Here is a 21,906-nt window from a genome sequence, read left to right as displayed (position 1 = left end):
TTGTATTTTTAGTGTAGACGGTGTTTTACCATATTGGCCAGGTTGGCCTCAAACTCCTGACCTCAGGTGATCCGCCTGCCTCAGCCTCCCAAAGTACTGGGATTATAGGCGTGAGCCACCACACCTGGCCAAATTATCTTTTAAAAAAGGAAAAAGAGGCCGGGCGCGGTGGCTCAAGCCTGTAATCCCAGCACTTTGGGAGGCTGAGACGGGCGGATCGCGAGGTCAGGAGATCGAGACCATCCTGGCTAACACGGTGAAACCCCGTCTCTACTAAAAATACAAAAACTAGCCGGGCGAGATGGCGGGCGCCTGTAGTCCCAAGCTACTCGGGAGGCTGAGGCTGGAGAATGGCGTAAACCCGGGAGGGGGAGCTTGCAGTGAGCTGAGATCCGGCCACTGCACTCCAGTCCGGGCAACAGAGCGAGACTCCGCCTCAAAAAAAAAAAAAAAAAAAAAAAAAAAAAAAAAAAAAAAGGAAGAAAAGAAAAAAAAAAAAGGAAAAAGAAAGGAAGAAAAAGTATTCCAAGACTCAGATAGCTAGCAATAAACTAAAAACTGTATGTGTGTATGTATGTGTGTATAGATATACACACATATAAACTTACATATACACACACATGCACACACATATATATACACACGCACATACATATACACACACACATATTTGGATCATTACTACTTTTCACTATGAGAAAAATACGTTGGTAAGAAAAGTGCCAAAAAAAGAATCTTCATTCAGTCCATTTGAAATACCCATAAAATGCCTGCCCACATCATTTGGGTTAGTTTCACAGTTTTGGATTGTTTTACAAAAGGAAGTCAGGTAAAACTTACCTTAGAAACATTACCAGTTCCTGTGAACACAAATGTTAAGGGACCTATTGACTTAGGCATCAAACCCAAAGATATTTCATAGCCAGCATCACGAACAGCTTGCACAGCCTGACTGCTATTCCTGTAGTTATGAGCCATGCCAATGTGCTGAAAACAAACATACACAACTCAAGTTAGTCCATCAGCTCAGCGTTTTTTTATTCTTAAGGTGTGAGATGTGTTTTCAAAAAAATAAGCAAAATAAACATCTCTCACCATAAAAGGTGTGTGATGTCCCAAAGCAAGGAGCCTTAAACCCATTCCATGTAAAATGTTGATCATCCCTGTTACAGAATCAGACCAATAGAAAGACTGTTAGTTGGGAAGAATTTAAGCTGTTCTCTCTGCCTGTTCTCCAACCTGTGTGGTGCCCTGCAGAAGCACAGATCACAGCATCTCAGATTTAGAAGATACCTCAGTAGATCTTATCCATCCTCTCAACTTTCTGCCATCAAATGCACTAACCCAAATGCATCCCCACCTATTCCTTTCACCTTCAATCCTGATAAAATAGGATGAATGTTCCTCTTCTTATCTAAGGCTAATCTCTCCACATTGGCTCCAGATCCCACCCCTTCCTGCCTCCCAAGGAATTTATTACTGAGTTACTCTCTTCACAATGCTTCCCTATTGCTTCATTCTTATCAGCATTTAAACATGTTCCTATGCCTCCCATACCAAAAGCAAATGAACAAACAAAAACAGTCACCATTAGCCCTAAGGCTCCCATCATCTATTTATTGACCTAAATAGCTACACGCAGTGGACACATTGTAGATCAGGTCAGAAGTACTCGGCAATGCAGACCTCTTCTTTGTTGAAACAAAGAGTGCCCCTCAGCATCCCAACTTGAAATTTTTAATCCTACCTTTCTGTAGGATCCTCTTCCTGTGGCAACTCCTTTTATATGATTCACCCTCAGGATTATGTCCTGGGCTCTATTCTCTTCCATATCTACATTTGTCCCTTAGGAAATCTCATCTAGTCCTAAATTTCAAGTACTATCTATATACAGATGACTTCAAGTCTGTCTCTCCAAAACAGATCTTTCTTTTGATTTCAAAACTTAGCCAGCCACCTTCTTATGTCTGTCTCAATTTGGATGTTCTCCGGAAAGCTAAAATTCAGCATGCCTGTAGCAAAGACCTCAGCATCGATTCTTTCCTTATTCTTTTTAGGAAAGAACTTTCCATGCTCCTCCATTCCCCATCCTCACCCCGGACACACATCCCTACCAAATTTTCTTTTATCATTTTTCAAAAGTCAACTTGTAAAGAAATAGTTTATATACAACATAATGCACCCATTTAAAATGTATAGTTTGGTAACTGTTAACAAATACACACATCCGTGTTATTACCACCATGATCAAGACACAGAGTATTTTGCCAACTCCTGGTCTCCACAACTACTGATCTTTCTCTCTGTATAGATTAGGCACTTCTAAACTTACATATAAATGAAATTTTAAGCAGTAGCCTCTCAGTGTATGCAGGCAGTTGGTTCTAAGACCCCTGTATATGTCAAAATCTGGGCATAATCAAGTCCCACAGTCAGTCCTGTGACACCTGCCTGTATGAAAAGGTGGCCCCCCCGTAAAGGTGGATTTTGCATCCAGTGAATATAAGCGGACTCATGCAGTTCAAACTCATGTTGTTCAAGGGTCAATTGTACTCTTTTACAATGTGTCGGCTTTCACTCAGCACCATGTTTTTGAGATTCATACATATTTTGTGTGTATCAGTATAGTCTTTTATTGCTGAAGAATTGCCCATTTCCATTTCAGTTGATTTCTCTGCTCATCATTTGGGTTGTTTCCAGGCTATTATAAATGGAGTTGCTATAAAAAAATTCTTTGTATAAAATATTGTATTTCTCTTAATAAATGCCTATTAGTGGAATTTATTTTGTACCTTGATACTTAAGTTTTCAGTTTCTTCTTGAGCTGATTTTGGTAATTTGTACTTTTTGAAAATTTATCTAGTTCATGAGGGCTGCCAAATTCATTGACCTATTCATAATATTCCTTTATCATCTTAATATTTGTAAGATATAGTGATGACCTCCTTGTATTCCTTCTTAGTAAATACAGTCTTTTCTCTTTTTCTATCAGTCTACTAAATGTTAATCCATTTTACTGATATTTGTCAGAGAACCAGGTTTTGGTTTCATTGATTTTCTCTATTCTTTTCCTGTTTTAGTTTCATTTATTTTCCCTGTATGTTTATTATTTTTTTTTTTCTACTTGCTTTTGATTTAATTTCTCTGATTTTCTAGCTTCTTAGAGTGGAAGCACAAATTATTAATTTAAAAACTGTCTTCTCTAATAAAAGAATTAAATGCTGTAAATTTCTTTTTAATTGCTACTTTATACCCCACACATTTTGACAAGCTATACTTTAAATTTTTATTCTATTAAAAAATCTTCTAATTTTCCTGTGATTTTTTCTTAACCAATCAGTTATTCAAAATTACATTGAATATCTCCCAAATTTTCGGAAATTTTCCAAAAATCTTTCTATAAAAACTTCTAGGTCAATTCTATTACAATCAGAATACATACTGTATGATTTCAAACTTTTAAATTTATCAAAAATTGTTTTGTGACTCACTGCATAGGCTATCTAGGAGTTTTTAGGCCATTAATGTAACTATTGATATAGCTAAATTTAAAGCTATCATGTTGCTCTTTGTTTTCTTGTTTCATTTGTATTTTTTTAAATGCCATTTTTCTTGTATTTTTGCTTGAACTGTGATTTCTTAGTATGAAATTTTACTCCCATTATTGGCTTATTAGTTTTAGAGCCTTGTTTTATTTTTAGTGATTTTTCTAGGTTACCATATGCATCTTTATCTTATTATAGTCAACTATCAAGTAATATTATACTACTTCAAGTATAATAAAAGAACCTTACAAAAGTATGGTTCTATTCCTCTTCACCTGTCCATCACTATTGGTGGCATAAGTTTTATTTTTACCTGTGCTTTGAATATCACAATACATTGTTTTGTTTGAAACTATCAATTATCTTTTAAATACTTTTTTGTTTTTGAGACAGTTAACTCACTTTGTCACCCAGGCTGGAGTGTAGTGGCATGAACACAGTTCACTGCAGCCTCAACCTCCCAGACTCAAGTAATCCTCCCACCTCAGCCTCCTAAGCAGCTGGGACGACAGGCACGCACCACCAAGCCCAGCTACTCTTGCATGTTTTTGTAGAGATGGGACTTCACCATGTTGCCCAGGCTGGTCTCAAACTCCTAAGTTCAAGCAATCAGCCTGCCCTGGACTCCCAAAGTGCTGAGATTACTGGCATGAGCGACTGTGTCCAGACCTAAAGAAAAGTTTTTAAATAAGATATGATTTTTTTATGTTTGTTTATATTCTACCATTTGTAGCGTTCTTTATTCCTCTAATTCAATCCATGTTTTCAACTGACTTCATTTTCCTTTTGCTTGAGAAATTTTTTAAATACTTCTATGCCAGTGAATTTTATCAGCTTTCATTTGATCAGAAAATCTGTGTTTAGTCTTCATTTTCTAGAAAGATGTCCAGGAAGATATTGAAAAGATCTTGTCTTTGGAAAGATATTGTAATATGCATAAAATTATAATTTGGTTTGTTTTCTTTTAGCACTTTAAAGATGTTGCTCCATTTTCTGCTAGCTTAAACTGTTACTGATTAGAAGTTTGATGTTTATCTTAGTTTTTCTATGTATATGGTTCCTTTTTCTCATTATTTTTATTTTTTTATTTTTATTTTTTTTTGAGACGGAGTCTCGCTCTGTCACCCAGGCTGGAGTGCAGTGGCCGGATCTCAGCTCACTGCAAGCTCCGCCTCCCGGGTTTACGCTATTCTCCTGCCTCAGCGTCCTGAGTAGCTGGGACTACAGGCGGCTGCCACCTCGCCCGGCTAGTTTTTTGTATTTTTTTTAGTAGAGACGGGGTTTCACCGCGTTAGCCAGGATGGTCTCGATCTCCTGACCTCGTGATCTTCCCGTCTCGGCCTCCCAAAGTGCTGGGATTACAGGCTTGAGCCACCGCGCCCAGCCTATTTTTAATGTTTTTATCATTGTTTTTTAGCAAGACAATTATGATGATTCTACTGTCATTTTCTTTGTAATTTTTTATTTCTGTTTTTGACTTGGGGTTTATTGAACTTCACTTATCTGTATATTTATAATTTTTATCAAGATATGGGAATGTTCTAGTCATTATTTCTTTCCTTTCTTCCTTCCTCATTGCAGTAGAAATTAAATAAAATGAAGCATTAAAAGAGAAAAAGACTGAGGGAAAAAGCAGAATTTAAGTGACAGGTGGTGATCAAATGGTCTAATACGTGTGTATTTGGAGTCCCAGAAGAAAGAGAGGAAGGTGAAAGGAAAACAAGCCTTAAGAGAATCAATGTAATCCACAAACATTTGCCTATTAGAACAAAGCCCAATGCTACTGAAAGGAAAACAACAAAATCTGACAATAAACAATGTAAAATGAAAAATGTCTGGCATTCAGTAAAAAATTATGAATTTTGCAATGGAACATTAACCTGGAGATAACCAACAATAGAAACAAACCCAGAAACAAGAAATGACAGAGATGCTGGTCAATGTGCTCAAGGACTAAATGAACACACAAACAAAATGAGGAGTAGAGGAAATCAATCTATCTACCATGTATCTATCAATCAATAGACACTACAGAAGAAAATCTATATATGCTCTTGAATCCTCTGCTTATGTATAGATTCTCCTTTGTGGTGACTATTGATTGATAGATGGATGGACTGATTTCCTCTATTTCTCTCCTCATTTTGTTTATGTTTTCATTTAAAACTTGAATATACTGAATATTTATTATAGCTGTTTTAATCTACTTGTCTGCTAATTGCATCTCTCTCAAAATAGACATTAGTCTCATTTTTAAGCTTTTACAGGAATGAATTTAGAGTAGGCTTTATTAAGAGCTGGTTTAGCCACACACTTCAGGGCTTCCCTGAAAGCCTTATATATTCAGTGAAGTCTCTCTACTCTGGCTGATGGGACAAACTCTGAGAACAGTTTTCCATACAGTTCTCTGGCAATTGTTCTTTTCCACAAATTGTTCCTAAGCTAGTCTCACGAATTTTCATCCTCCACTCAGCAAGACCCCTAAGCATATTTCTGGAACACTATTTCTGCATAGCTCCCTACTCTTTGGTACCACGTGTTGTCAATTCCAGCCAACTCAAGCTCCCCAACTCCTATCTCCTCAGTTCAGTGAGTTCACCAGGCTTTGTGTCACTTGTTTATATTCATACCATCTGAAAATTTCTCCAGACAGAAAGCCAGGGTAAACACAGAACTCACCTCATCTATTTTCCAGCTATCAAGGATCACAAGTCTATACTGCCTGTTGTCCAATGTCTGATAACATTGTTTTCTATATCTCATCCAATTTTTCTAGTTGGTTAATGACAGGATAGTAAGTCTGAACTCAGCTAATCCTTCATGAGTGGAGAGCACATAGTTTTCACAGCAGACATAGTTGCCCAGCTATAGATTACATTTCTCAGTCAATTTTGACCAATGGGTATAAGCAGAAATAATATGTTCAGATTCTGGGTCACATCCTTAGAAAGGAAGCTAATTGCCTCTACTTCCTTTCTCCCCTTTCTACTGACTGGAAAATAGCAACCTGAAGGGTCACCTTAGAAATGAAAGTCAAGTGTTGACAATAGCAAAGCTTTCCTCTCATTCCACCCTCCCTTGATTTCTCACTTCTGGACTTCCAGCTTATGTAAGCTCTGTTTTGTGGAGTCTCCATTACAGCAATTTAGTTTGTAATCTACTAATATATTGTCCTATACAGAACTCATTTACTGTCTTCCCCCAAATTCTTCCTCCATTCCTGTGGGTACTGAAAGAACTGAATCACTATCCGAGTTGGTGACCTGTATGTCATCATTGAAGTGTCTCCCTCACTGCCCTCACACCTACATCCAATCAGTCACCACATCCTGTGAATTCCACCTTCTAAATACTTATAAGAACCACATATAGTTCTCTCCAAATACTCTCTAAGTATACTGAACTTACTTCTATTCCTCAAAACTATTATTTTTCCCCTCTTCACTTTAAGCTTTGCACACTTGTACTGTCCTCCCTTACTTCCTTGAATAGTTTTTCATCATTCTTCAGATCTCATCTTCAAAGGCACTTTTTAAAAGAAAGTTTTTGCAACAGCCAAGTTCAAATACCTTTCTTTTCTTTTTATTTTTATTTTTCTTTTTTTTTTCTTTTCTGAGATGGAGTCTTGCTCTGTCTCCCAGGCTGGAGTACAATGGTGTGATCTCAGCTTACTGCAACCTCTGCCTCCTAGGTTCAAGCTATTCTCCTGCCTCAAGCCTCTTGAGTAGCTGGGATTACAGGCACCCACCACTATGCTCAGCTGATTTTTGTATTTTTAGTAGAGACGGGGTTTCACCTTGTTGGCCAGGCTTGTCTTGAACTCTGGACCTCAGGTGATCTGCCCTCCTCGGCCTCCTGAAGTGCTGGGATTACAGGTGTGAGTCACCGCACCCAGCCTCAAACATCTTTCTTATAGCAATTAACACTAGCATTGTATTCGTGTTTACTAGCCTGAATGCTTCTTTAAGAACATGAACTACATCCTGTTCACGGATGTGGTCCTACTTCTGAATATGGTGACTTCTAAATAAATCACCTAATTCTGATGTATTAATTCTGTCTAGGTAAATAAAACCCTCATCTGGATGAGTCCTGAAAGGCCCTAGGCATCATAGTCATCAGAGGTTTTTCTACTACTGCTTTTATACTAAGAAATTTAATTTTCTTTTAGTTTAATAGAGCTGATTTGTGTGTTGGGTGAGGAAAGGCATGAGGTGAGAGAAAAAAGCAATGAATTGTTTTTGTTGTTGTTGTTGTTTGTTTGTTTTTAAAGACAGAGTTTTGCTCTGTCATCCAAACTGGAGTGCAGTGGCGTGATCTCGGCTCACTGCAAACTCTGCCTCCTGGATTCAAGCAATTCTCATGCCTCAACCTCCCGAGTCGCTGAGATTATAGGCATGCACCACCAATGGCTAATTTTTGTATTTTTAGTAGAGACGGGGTTTCACCATGTTGGCCAGGCTGGTCTCAAACTCCTGACCGCCTCATCCACCCAAAGTGCTGGGATTACAGGCATGAGCCACTGTTCCCTGCCTGAATGGGTTTAAGTGAAAGAAATTTTTGAATTTCAAATTTTGGCTTAGATTTCTTTATTATTTAAGAAGCAGGTGGATTTGAGTATAATATTAATAATAAGCAGAATGACATAAGCCATAATAAGGAATCTTCTACTTTTATATAACAAGGTCAAACAAATAATGCCAAAGTCATGATCTTCCTTATTAGACCTGCAAGAAGTCTGATCTGAAACAGAGCTATAACATATTGTGGTGTTTCTTAACCAAACAAAGTTCAAAGAATTAACTTGACAAAATTCCTGCCCCTAGACCTTTTTTTCCCTTTCTGTTTTTCCCTATCTTTTCCTTCTCTATGTCTCATTACCAAACTGATATCTCCTTCTAGCATTTTGAAAGGAACTGCCTAAAAACCAGAGCCTATTTGTAGTTGTTATCCTTCTCCCTGCTTTTTCTTTTGAATTTTTGCGGTAAAATATTTTTGACCATGTATCTTCATACTTTATTCCACTTGTATTCATCAACCTTCAGCATACCTTCATTTTAATTTTTTCCATGGAAATAAACACTCCTATCCCCTTGCCACAGAAAAGAGAAAACTCACAGTTATTCCCCAAGCTAATTTAGAAACTGGGTGATGTAAGTCCTGGCGTACTTACCTGCCACACCAGCCCACTGTCCAAATGCCACTACCCGTACTCCTCTATGATCCACCATTTTCTCATAATCAATAAGGCGAATTTCCTGAAAGAGGGATTAAAAATTTTTCAACTGGACCCATTAGGCTTAATTTTAACAAGTAAAGACATATATGAGCAAGTAAATATTTCACATTTTTTCCTCTGAAATACATCTTAACTTGCTAATAGAAGTTATCATCAGGTATACTGTGAAATATTTAGAAAACGCCAGGTAGCAAACCAATGGTAGGCTTGTAATTAGAAATGAAAAAATGTTTGTAGCAGGTGCTCTACCCCCCTTGATGGTAGGCAATGAAATAATAAGGGTAGAATTTCCTTTACCATTTTGCACCCCCCCACCCCAGCACCATCTACAAACATATCTATAGCCCCACTCATCCTTACATCCTTCCTTCTGGTCAAAGAAAACAGATCCTTTTTGAGACAAATCTCTGTAACCTGGATCCCAGCTTCTCTCATGTCCTCCAAGACCACTCTTCTTGAACTATTACCTCTTTCTTGAATCATTCCTCTTTACATTGTTCCTCAACCATTCTAAGTACACTCAGGTCTCTTCTACCTGGAAAATAATAACACTCTCTCTCAAGTCCAAGCACAGATATTTTTCTCTCTCCTCCTCCTCCTCCTCCTTCTCCTCTTTTTTTCTTTTTCCCTCTCCTTCCTTTTACAGGTAACCTTCCTCTTAAAAGTAGTACATGATTCCTTTGAGTAACTCAGGACAAAACCTGGAGTCATTCCTGAGTCCTCTCCTTTTCTCATAGGCCACCTTTATGCCATTTCTCTTCCTTGCCTTCACTAAAATCATATTCTTCCTCTTTCCTTGAAAACCTTTCCTCTCTCAGGAAAGTATTAGTAATTAATGCTTAAAATATATTAGTGTATTGTAATTATACACTATTTTAAACAGTAATTTTATTTCCTCAAAGATTATATAATTTTTATTGTGTTTGTGATTTTAAGAATGTTTATCATTCTTCCAACTCCAAGTAATTGGTTACAAAATGCTGCCCAAAAGCAGTCCTGTTAGGTCAGTTTTTGTTAATTTTCTTATAATGAACAAAAGTTAAAGTAACAAAAAAGTTCCTAAAGTACTTTATAAAGACTTTATTTGCTTAAAGTGGAACATTCTTCCGATAGTATTATTTCCATTAATTACTTTTGAACTTATTCTTTAGAAACACTACAAATTAACTGTCACCCTGGTCTACTGTATTTGGAGTTAATTGGAAAGTATTTTATACTTCTATATAATAGGTATTTTCCATTGCTTTTACTGTTTATGATCTCTCCAATCATCTGCCCTAATCTCAGATTCTAGCTGTAACATCTTGAAGATGTGAACCTTAGACTTCTTTTTCTATACTCCCTTCCTAGGCTCATCCAGTCTCATGGCTCTAGACACCACCTAGTCTCTGACAACTACAAAATGTATGTCAGAAGAAGCCGCTGTCCTGAACTTCAGACTCATATCCAACAGCCCTCTTAGATTATCCCTTTAAATGTCTAATAGAATATTAAACTCAGCAGACCCTAAACTCAACTCTTGATTTGCCCACCCAAGGCTTTTTCTCTTGTAGTAATATCACGTCATTCCATGGCAATTGCTTCGAGTAGCTCAGGCCAAAACCTGGAGTCATTCCTGACTCCTCTCCTTTTTCCATATTTCACCTTTATGTCGTCAGTGAATCCTGTAGGGTCCACCTCTAAAACACATCCAAGATTTGTCCACATTTCACAACTTCCACTTCCACCATTTCTTCCAGGTGCAGGCCACCATCACTTGTGGCTTGCAGTCTAGACCAGCCTAGATTAGCAGCCTTCTTAGTAATGTTGCTCTCCTCCTCCCACCTCCAACCATTATTGACACAAGAGACGGAATAAGCATTTTTGAACATGGTCTACTCTAACCCCACATTCAAACAGACCTTCAGGCCTTTGCATTACTATTCTGTCTGCTTAAAAGACTCATCTCAGATGTACATGGCTTGGTCCTTCACCTCCTTCAGATTGTTGCTCAATACCACTTTCACAGTGGGATCCTTCCTGACGATCCTACTTAAAATAGCATCATCACCTCCCAGTGCCCAGAACTCCTTTTCTCCTTCAATATTATATTTATCTTCATCACATATATTCCTAAGTGGCATATTAGATGTCTTATTTATTGATTATCTGTCTCCTCCCACTAGAATGTAAGTTCTGTGAAGATAAAGATACTTTACTCTTTTGCTCTTGCATTGGAGCAGTGTCAGACACAGCATCAGCACTGAGTAAATATTTGTTAAATGAATATCCTGTGTTTTAAACAGCTGCTAGTTGTTTTCATAGTATTTATATCTCAAAATGCATTTTCCCTTATGAATGTGAATAAATGTAAAAATTGTCTCAGCCAGGCACGGTGGCTCATGCCTGTAATCCCAGCACTTTGGGAGGCTGAGGTGGGCAGATCATGAGGTCAGGAGATTGAGACCATCCTGACTAACATGGTGAAACCCCATCTCTACTAAAAATATAAAAAATTAGCTGGGCATGTTTGCTGGCACCTATAGTCCCAGCTCCTCAAGAAACTGAGGCAGGAGAATCGCCTGAACCTGGGAGGCAGAGGTTGCAGTGAGCCGAGATCACACCACTGCACTCTAGCCTGGATGACAGAGCAAGACTCCATCTCAAAAAAAAAAAAAAAAAAAAAAAAATTGCCTCTAGTTCAGATCCAGCATAATACATAGTGTGCAATCCAGTCAAGTCACTTTACCTCTCTGGGTCCCATCTGAAAAATAAGGTAGTAGATTATATGACCCCTGAGGTTATTTTCAGCTCTAAAATTCTATTTGGTAGTATCTGGCCAATTGACCTTATAAACTGGTAAGTTGTTTAGGGAAAAAGCTTTTATCATTCTTTCCATTTCAGAATATAAAAGGAATGCAATGTTCCTCTTAAACTAAAGAAGAAAGAAAAACTAACTTATATGCCATACTTCTTGGCAGTATGTTCAAGAATATTAATCACTAATTACCTGTTTTAGAATCTCATCCAACAAACCCATATTGGCCTCTTGAGCTTTTATTGTGTGGGAGAAAAATGCATAAGTCTTCCTGGACATTAATTTTTCCTCTAGAGGTCTTTTAACTCCCAAAATTAGACAAGCTTCAGAAATATCCTCCTGAAGAATGCCACCAGCTTTGACATAGTCCTGAAATTGTAATTATGATTAAAGGTCATTATCCTGATTTGTAATATCCATGTTTTCTTGAATAAAATGTGTAGCAAACAAAGGCACAACAAATCTTTTGAAGAAATAAAATCTGTATGAATTAGAACAAATAATAGAACTACTTGTAATGTTTGTACTTGTTGGCTAAAGATAATCTATCATGTTCAACTCTTAGAGCATTAAACAATTAGAAAACTCAGCATATATATATATATATATGTTTAAGAAGAGTTTATAATTTGGTCATATCCCACTAGCACATGTGACTTAAGCATATTTGTGAAATGTATATTTTGTACCAACAGTACACTGAAATATTAAATGCCAAATTGTGATTTATTAGTTGTATTTTTAAAAGATAAGACATAATTATAACATTTATTTTTCAGTGTTGGCTCAGTTAGTATTTATTACTGTCCTTACTGTACATTAGTCTGTGCTAGAGATGAGATGCTAAGATACGAGGAAAGATTGTCAAAATCTGTTCTATAAAGGAGCTCACAAAATATAGTAAAAGGTACTCTGGATTGGAGTAAATGAAAAATTCAAAACATTATGATCAGCAGCATCTAAGTGATATGCTACTTTAACTGATATTGAGATAATTCCTAGGTAGGATGATCAAAAAATATGAAAATTAATGTGAAAGGTAGGATACTAAAGAAATATGAAAATTTAAATTAATCTGAAAGGTTACCTGAAATTTAGAGAAATGAAGATGGGAAACACAAGATGGTGATATCAGTAAGAGGCACTGAAGGCATGTATAAAAATACAGAGGGAGAGAAGTAAAGAGACATTGACAGCATATGAGTAAATCGATTTGGAAATGCAGGTTGAATGTCATCATGGCTAATATGAGCTTTATTGGGTAATAAGCAACAATCATTGATATGTATTAATAAATTACTGTGTACTTTGCTAAGCTCTTTGCATGAATTATCTCATTTAAATTTCATAGAACTCTCATGAGGTAAGTACAATTATAATCCTCATTCAATCAATGGGAAACCTGAGACTTACAAATTTAATTGAGATTATATAACTAGTACATGGAAGCAACAGACAGACATATCTGATTTTTAAATAAAGAGGTATTACCAAGCAGAATTAAAAGAGCATCTATGATAGCAGTTGAACAAAGATAAGTTTAGTTAGGAATTTACTTCGAAGGAAAGTAGAGATGAGTAACAGTGATAGTTAAAGAATGAACAGGCAATTTCTCCCTAGTTTCTTCAAAAACAGTCCATTTTCTCATTTGTAGTAGATTGGTAAATAAACCATAGTAAATTTGTACAATGGAGCACTTTTCACACAGCCATGAGATGAAATGAAATGAAATATCTCTAAGAACTTACACAGAGCAATGTTCAAGATATGTTGTTACTAAAGAAAGAAAGCAAGGTAAAAAGAGTAAATATAGTAGACAGCCTTCTGTATAAGAACAAAAGGGAAATAAATACGCACACAGGTGTTCATTTTTGCAAAAAAAGAAAAAAGAATGATAGATCTGAAACAAAAGTAACCTTTGGGGTGGGTGAGAATTGGATGCATGGGAGTAAAATGAAAATATGACTTCATTTCTGGAATTTGTAAATGTTCTACTTTGAAAAACAAAATTAAATTTAAAAATGGGAAAGCAAACATTAAAACTGAATAGAAGCAATAATATATAAATCTAGATGGATATTAGATTGATGATGAAACCACACCGAAAAAATAATTCAAATAAGTTTTTTAATACAACACTCTGAATATTCATTGTCAAATATATTCTAAAGGCAAAAAAAAAAAACAAAGAAATGGTAAACTTCGTTTAGTGGGCTTACTGTTAGTTGTAATAATAGTATTGTGATTCTGACACTATTTAATACATATTATAGGATAAAGCAAACAATATGCATTAATGTTAAAGAATTAAGATTTTTACTGTTGGAGAAAACAAATGCAAATATAAAATTTTACAGGTAAAAAGGTGTGCAATTGTTAAATTTTAATTTTCCTGGACATTAATTTTTCCTCTGGAAGTCTTTTAGTATCAGTATTAACTAATGATTAAATAATATATATATGTGGGGGGGCATCTGTTTGTGTTTATTTCTAAACTCTGTACACTAATAGAGCCTAAGAGCAGCAGTATCACAGTAACAATAAACATGCTTAACACCAGATACCAGATCTCGGTTTCTATATACTAAAAGAAATTTAATCTTCTTGGTGAAATTATTAATTTCCTGATGTGGGGCAGGAAAGGTACAAGGTGAGACTAGGACAATTTGTTATTCCAAGAAACAAGAAAGCTCAAAGACAAATGGATTCATGTCCAAAGGACAGAGAAGCCCCCTTGGAAGGACTCCCACTAACCAATTTTGGGATAATTCAGACATTAAAAAGAAAAATGGTAAATGGATTGAATGAAAAAGTAAATGGTAAATGGTAAATTGATTGAATCAAAATATACTCAAAAAAGCAAAAATTAAAGAAGCATAATGCAACAGTAAATTAGAGTTCACACTTTGATAAACAATTCAGTTCACTTTAATAAAACAGTACACAACTCATCTTTTAAGCAACATCCTAAGATTCATCTTGTCAACATGAAGATGTATATATAAACTCCTCACAACAAGGCTTTAAATGCCATGGTAAGAAAGTTTTTTTTAAAGAAGTATGTTTAAACACTGAATTACAGAATTCACAGTTTGGTAAACAGTTCAATGCACTGTAATAAAACAGTTCACAACTCAAAAAAGTGGAGGAGTGGAAGAGAAAGAAAAGAAAACCTCTTTTCTAAAGAAGAATGTCAGCAAACAAACTTAGGGGAATGATAAAAAATTAGAAAAGCATCACTTCACAAGTCTCCATGTAAAAACTGATTCAGGCAAAGATTATCAATGGAGGCTAACATGATTAGTTGTAAAGTTATTGAGGAATACGAACATCACAGTACTTAAAATACCATACCACAGATGACTCAGTAATTACAAAGGATGAAACAGAGTTTAACAATGAAGAGCTCTCACTGTAACCACCTCAACCAAGTGACCACATGTTGCTAACCATGGGACGACCTGATGTTTTGTGGGTTTGATGTGATACGATGGGAAGAACATATATGACTTACGTTCAATATATAGAATATAACTAGAATATAATCTAATCACGAGAAAACAACCAGATTATTTGTGCCCAGTAGAGGACACTCTGTAAGTCTTGGGCTCTTTAAAAAAGAGTCCATGTCAATATCAATATCATTGAAACAAAATCAGAACGGGATGTGCTGTTCTAGATTGAGAGAACTAAAGACACATAATGATAAAATGCAATAAAGCTTCATTAAGCCTCAATTAAAATAAAAGGCATTTGAGCCAATGGGGAATTTGAACATAGAACTATTTGAACATTTGAACTATGTAAGATGATATTATGAATTATTAATTTCTTAGGTATGAAAATAATATTGTAGTTATGTAGAAAAAATGGTTTATTCTGAGGAGATGCACATTGAATTATGTCTGTGATTTACTTTAAAATGGTTCAGGAAAGGAAAAGTATACGTATATATGTATATTGCTAAAATGGGAATGAGAGTCAAACTTATACCATAACATTATTTTGAAGAGCAAGTGGAATGATGAACATGCTGGGCCTCCCTCAGAGTGGCAGGCAAGGTGCATTCTCAAAGCAGCATCCTCTAGGTGCAAGAATGGAATCTTGTCCCCCTAGTCCCAGAACCAGGGCTGTACATGAAGGAGAGAATGATTGAAAAATATCATCTCCTAAAAGTAAGTTCTTTTATTCCTCAGCTGGAGTAAGCATAGAATAGGGTGAAAATAATACTTTTAACCAAAGTAAAGAAATCAAAATGACACTAGCAAACATTTTATTTTCACTCAGATGCTCCTTAATTTTCATATGCAGGTTCACTTTTTTCTCACATATTTTAAACATTGGAAATGCTCACCTTATCATGAATGGCCCGTCGATTCGAAGGCTGTATCAAGACCTTGTATCCCAGATTGGTGATGCCTTTGATGTGCTTGGGAGCTAGAGGGGCCCTTCTCTCCCAGGCATTCACATCCTCCCTCCGGACGGCCAACACAGCTTTATGGTGAAGACCCTTGGAGAGGCTGACCTCCAGCCTGCCCAGTCCAGTCCTATGGACTCGCAGCATCTTGACACCTGGTGACTGTAAAGGCAATGTAAAGAGCAGAACAACAAAAGGCAGCAGGGCTGGCAGATCAGTTCTGGTCTCCTGAGAAATCTGCAGTAAAATACAACCCGCTCTTTTGAAAACAGACACAAGGTAGAGAAGAGGGAAGGGAAAACTGGATGTCAAGTGTTCCTTTACCCAAATAAAGCCAAGTTTTCAAAAGCAAGATTATTTAACTACAAAATTTTAAAAAGTATAGAGCAACATATGTGACACTAACTGTTAAGCTAAAATAGCTTTTTAAATACACATTTAATCAAACATCTATTCACACAAAAGTTTTAGATAAATTAATTTACCGTGCAAATCCAGGAAGATAATAAAGAGCAAAACTTTCAGATTGGTCCAAATTTTGATGGCATAAAGTTTGAAATCCTTATAATGGTATATAAGGCTCTTCACAATTTAGTGCCAATCTCTTTCCAATTCAGCTCCCATTCTCAAAACAAGGGTTTCTCAGTGTGCCCCGCAGCCCAGTGTCAGTGAACTGTTTTTTCTTTTTTTTTTTTTAAACTGGTTCACAGAGAGATGTGTACATAAATAGAAAGTAAGCATTTAGAAGCCTTAATACTACATGATCATTTTTATTTATTTATTTATTTATTTATTTATTTATTTATTTATTTTGAGAGATGAAGCCTCACTCTGTCAATGCTATAATGCAGTGGTGAGATAATTGCTCACTACAGCCTGTTCCCAAGTGATCCTCCAGCCTCAGCCTCCTGAGTAGCTAGGACTACAGATGCACATCACCCACCTGGCTAATTTCTTTTTAAATTTGATGACAAATTACTGGGATTACAGGGGTGATCCACCATGTCAGGCCACAAGATCATTTTTTCTAGTAATTTATTGTTACTGAATTTTACAAAAGTATTGGTCCTCAATAGATTCAAAATTTAAGAAAACCAATCAACCAAACAAACCTATTCTTTCACCATAGGTGTTAGAAGCTTAAGAAGCAGTGTTAAATCACTCTGCTTCCACCACAGAGTCCAGCCTCACCTTCTCTGTTTCCCTTTGTTGCTCTAAACATGCCAGTTCCTCTTCCTGGGTTTCCTCTCCATACCATGGCTCCTACTGTTGTATTAAACCCCGACCTGCCTCAACCAGTTTTCTGACTGCTATTCAAGTGAGAAGATTGTGTAATTCATCAAGAAATAGTTACAAAAGGCTTACTATGATGAATGTAATGGGCTTCTCTCAAAGTGGTAGGCAAGGTACATTCTCATGAATAAACTCTACTCAAAGCAGCATTCTCTGGGTACAAAAAGTGTCTTGTCCCCCTAGTCTCAGAACCAGGACTACACATGAAGGAGAGAATGACTGAAAGATATAATCTACTAAAAGCAGTTCTTTTATCCCTCAGCTGGAGGAAGCATAGAATACACTGGAAATAATACTTTTAACCAAATTAAAGAAATTAAAGTGACACTAGCAAACATTTTATTTTCACCCAGATGCTCCTTAATTTTTATATGCAGGTTCATTTAGTCCTATGCAGAATAAATCTTATATAAATTTTTAAGGCATAAATATCCAGATTTAACAGTATTCTATCCATCTTCAAATGGTTACCTACATTTTGTAGCCAAATGTCATTTCAGATGATGATTTGCTGGATCATTTGAATGCTAAAACTTAGTTTTCCATGTAAAGTTGGCAGCCAAATATAAGGATTGAATGATTTTTATACCTTCTAGAACTTCCTACCCATCATTGCTAACATATATAGAAAAGTCTGCATGAAACATATTTCTTTTACATCAGACTGCAATCTTGGAAGAGCACCAACCTGATGGATGGTGAAGACTTGACCAAACAATTAAGCACACAAGTACATTTCCTGGGGGCAAACAACTACTTGCTACCTAGACAGTAAATGTATAGGACACTTTACAACAGAATCAGAGAACAGACCAAACAGCAAAGAGTCCAGCTAAGAAGACTTTGGGAAGATGGCCAAGAAAAAAGAAAGCTGCACATAGCAAGAGAAACTGCTGATGATTAGGAATTCAGGCATTTACTCTGGGCAAAATATGCATGCAAAATAGATTATCAACATTTCAGTAAACCATTGTTATATACTGCATTTAATCTTTTGTTTATTCATGTGATTTTGTTTTTAAAATAGACTGCATTAAACTCAATCCCAAACTCATAACATTCAGTCTTCTCGCAGTTAAAAGAAAAACTGCAATGTCCCGTAGAACCTGAATCCCTTAGTTCCTAACAAGATCAATTCCAAAGACTGATTCCTTGGAACACACACACCTGTCCAGAAACGGTCCCATCTTCCCAGCAGGGGCTGTGTTTCATGAATTCACAGATGACTACATAACCCTGTAACTTTTATTATGAATCGAAATTCTTGACTCCAACAGGAGGAACATGTGCAGATAATTTAATCCCTCCCCTCTAGCCCAAACTTGAAATTTAACCTCACTTATCCATCACTCAGTAACAATCCCGGCTCCTTCTCCCTCCACCTTCTTTGTCTGGGATAGGGCAGGAAAGCAGGAGACACAGACACAGACACAAACACAGACACAAACACAGACACAAACACAGACAGACACGTAACATACACATATATACTTGCAAAGGCCAACTACCTTGGAAGACTAGGGAAAAAGACAGAAGTGCTTGGGACTGAGCTTCAGTTTATTTGGGATGCTACTTTCACTTTCACTTTTTGCATGGAAGGCTTAAATCATAATTTCTGTAGCTTTCATAATTTCAACAAATGTAACAGTAGTTACCATTGATTAAGCATTACATGCCAAGCTCTATGCTGAGCACTTTATGGACATCATCTTATTTCCTCCTTGCAAAAATCTTATTAAGTAGATGCATATCCCCATTTTATAGATGAAGAAACTGAACTCGAGTCATATAGGATCTGCTGCTTTTAAGCAGAAGCAGGATTCCTAGTTTAATGTTTAACACCTGGAATTTTCTCTTCTTTGCCAAAGGCTACAGATTCACACCATATAGATCCAACACATGCTGTTAACTCCAGCCAACTCTTGTTTCAGAAAGAAATCAGATACGTATATATGGCTTTGCCTTCAACAGTTACAGTGAATTAGCGTTCTTCCCACAGCATGCGGTGCCTCTCTTGACTGCTTTTCCTGCTTTATACTGAAAATAATTCCTGAGTGCCTGCCAAGACAAATTCTAGATTTCTGGGTGCTTAGAAAAAAAAGTTGGATTCTAGTATAACTGCTAATTACTGCTTGAACCTTAAAACTTGGTCTCAGAATAGAACTTTCAAGATTCACACTTCATTTGCTCCTGAGGTCTTCAAGAAACAGGAAACAGTGATAATTTCCAAATTGCACTGCAGGTGTCTAGTATTTCATGGCAATGCCAACGGTGGCTGCTTTAGCTTTTTCTGTCCTGGATTTTGTGGTATTTTTAAAGAATATCAGGAAGCAAATTCAATGTATATTTCTGGAATGCCTTCAATGAAGGAAGGAGGGAAGATCGGAGTTTACTCACCACCAGCTCTAGTGAGGTTACCCGACAGTGTTGGTTGCTGATAACAGCTTGTAACACAAGCAAGGAGGATGTAGAAAAGCAGGAGGCAGAGAGGGGAAAGAAAGAGCTAGAAAGAACAAAGAGGAGGAAAATAGAGAAAGAGAAGTGTCACACAGTCAAGGGTGGGGTACAAGACCCTTCCTCTGACAAATTGTAACAGTCTTCCCTTTGTTACATGAAGGTTAACATTTCAAATATAAAAATGAAACTCAAAAGATTTCTTCTCTGTTTTTGTAAAACGTAACACCACTAAGGTACACACTTTTATTTATTTACCTAAAACTGATCAGGAATTTGAAATGTCTCTAAAAGTCATGGGAGTATTATAGTGAATTGCAGCCAGATACAGTAGCCCCTGCTTATCTGTGGTAATACATTCCAAGACCCCCAGTGGATGCTTGAATTCTCTGATAGTACCAAAACCTATATATACTATGTGTTTTCCTATACATACATACCTATGATATAGTTTAATGTATAAATTAGGCATTGAAAGCGATTAGCAACAATAACTAATAAATAGAATAATTATGACAATATATTGTAATAAAAGTTATGTAAATGTGGCATCTCTCTCTCTCTCTTTTTCTCTCTCAGAATATCTTAGTGTACTTTATTCATCTTTTCTCAGACCAGATTGACAGTGGGTAACTGAAACCATGAAAAGTGAAAACTTGGATAAGAAGGAACTTCCATGTACTGAGACAGGAAGATAATAGTGAAAGTTGCCCAGTAGCAATAGGAGAACATACTCTATGATACTGTCTTATCTTTCCATCCCTCAAGGGGCAAGACTTAATCTTTTAATTTACTAATTACCTAACTTTGCAACAAAAACATGAGAATCAGAGGAAAGAACATGCTTGAATGTTCTTTGTATTTTTTATTATTTTTCAGGAAAGGGAAAGGAAAATGATGGAGAGAGAGAGAGAAAGAGAGAGAGAGAGAGAGAGGAGGACACAAAGACAGAGCTCAGCACTCCATACATATCCCACTATTTTCTTTCAATGACCATGAGCTGTCCTATGGCCACTGAGTACACCATCATTCTAAATCACATGGAGTAACCAAAGCAAAGCAGATTCTGTAAAATGTATTTATAAAAGATTATATTTAAGAAAAGCTACTCTCAGGACAGAGAATCTCATGTGTGGTTAGAAAGGTCCTTTCAGAGTGTGAGCAGACTGGTCTTTTGTACAATTACATATATTAATATAAAAACCACTACTCATTTGCTTATAGAATGAATATTTTCTAATATTTAAATTATAATGAAATCCTGAAAGTCTCTTGATAGAGTTATCAAAATTGTACATGGAATATGGGACAAATGCTTTTGATTCTCTTTAATTCAAAAAATATCTGGGGGCTACCTAAGATATGCACAGCATGATGCACTTGGGAAAGATACAAAGAAGCAGTAATCCAGTCCCTGCCCATGTTCAGGATTAGTTTTATCTAATTAAATGGTACTGATCAATATCTGATGGTGAATTTTTAATTATTGATTTTATCCCAATATTAGAGTCAAAGTGGGCTTGATAGAATGTAATCTAAAATCTTGTATTACAAATAAGAATCGTGAGGCCCATAGAAATAGGGAATATTTTTTCTGTTTTATAGAAAGCATTTTCCAAGCCTCTATTATGTATTTTTATAATGACTTATCATAATGGATGTCACAATAAGATAGTCTGTTGTTCTCATTGGTGTAACTTTTTAAATGTAACTCAATCAAGATTTTTCTCTCTGCTACTTTTCAGGCAGTATTTATGCCTTAAAATGATGTATTTGGCCAGGCACAGTGGCTTATGCCTACAATGCCAGCACTTTGGGACGCCAGGGTGGGCAGATCACCTGAGGAGTTCGAGACCAGCCTGGGCAATAGGCAAAACCTCATCTCTACTAAAAATACAAAAAATTAGCTGGGCGTGGTGGCACATGCTGGCAGTCCCAGCTACTCGGGAGGCTGCAGCATGAAAATTACTTGAATCCAGAAAGCGAAGTTTGCAGTAAGTGAAGATCATGCCATTACACTCCAGCCTGGAAAACAAAGTAAGACTCTCTAAAAAAAAAAAAAAAAAAAAAACACACACACACACACACACACACACACACACACACACAAATGATGTATTTAATTTTTGCAGTTTTTTATAAGAGAAGTGGGTAGATGAAG

At 36.4% G+C, this 21,906-nt stretch overlaps 1 protein-coding gene across 3 annotated transcripts in view; it reads right to left on the bottom strand.

Annotated features, from left to right (window-relative positions):
• The window catches only part of AASS (aminoadipate-semialdehyde synthase), a 72,584-nt gene that overhangs the window by 46,485 nt on the left and 4,193 nt on the right, over positions 1-21,906 (bottom strand). For all 3 annotated transcript variants that reach the window (XM_033192353.1, XM_033192354.1, XM_033192355.1), the window contains exons 2-6: positions 15,936-16,160; positions 11,774-11,950; positions 8,719-8,803; positions 1,096-1,163; positions 841-987 (exon numbers count right to left, since the gene is read on the bottom strand). In XM_033192353.1, coding sequence (XP_033048244.1) covers positions 841-987; positions 1,096-1,163; positions 8,719-8,803; positions 11,774-11,950; positions 15,936-16,145 — 687 coding nt within the window. In that variant the 5' untranslated portion in view covers positions 16,146-16,160. The remainder of the gene's footprint in view (positions 1-840; positions 988-1,095; positions 1,164-8,718; positions 8,804-11,773; positions 11,951-15,935; positions 16,161-21,906) is intronic.

Source organism: Trachypithecus francoisi, unplaced genomic scaffold, assembly GCF_009764315.1.
Source record: "Trachypithecus francoisi isolate TF-2019V2 unplaced genomic scaffold, Tfra_2.0 Lachesis_group4, whole genome shotgun sequence".
Lineage (NCBI taxonomy): Eukaryota > Metazoa > Chordata > Mammalia > Primates > Cercopithecidae > Trachypithecus > Trachypithecus francoisi.
Note: the sequence above shows the minus strand (reverse complement) of the source record. Positions and strands in the feature narration are given on the sequence as shown.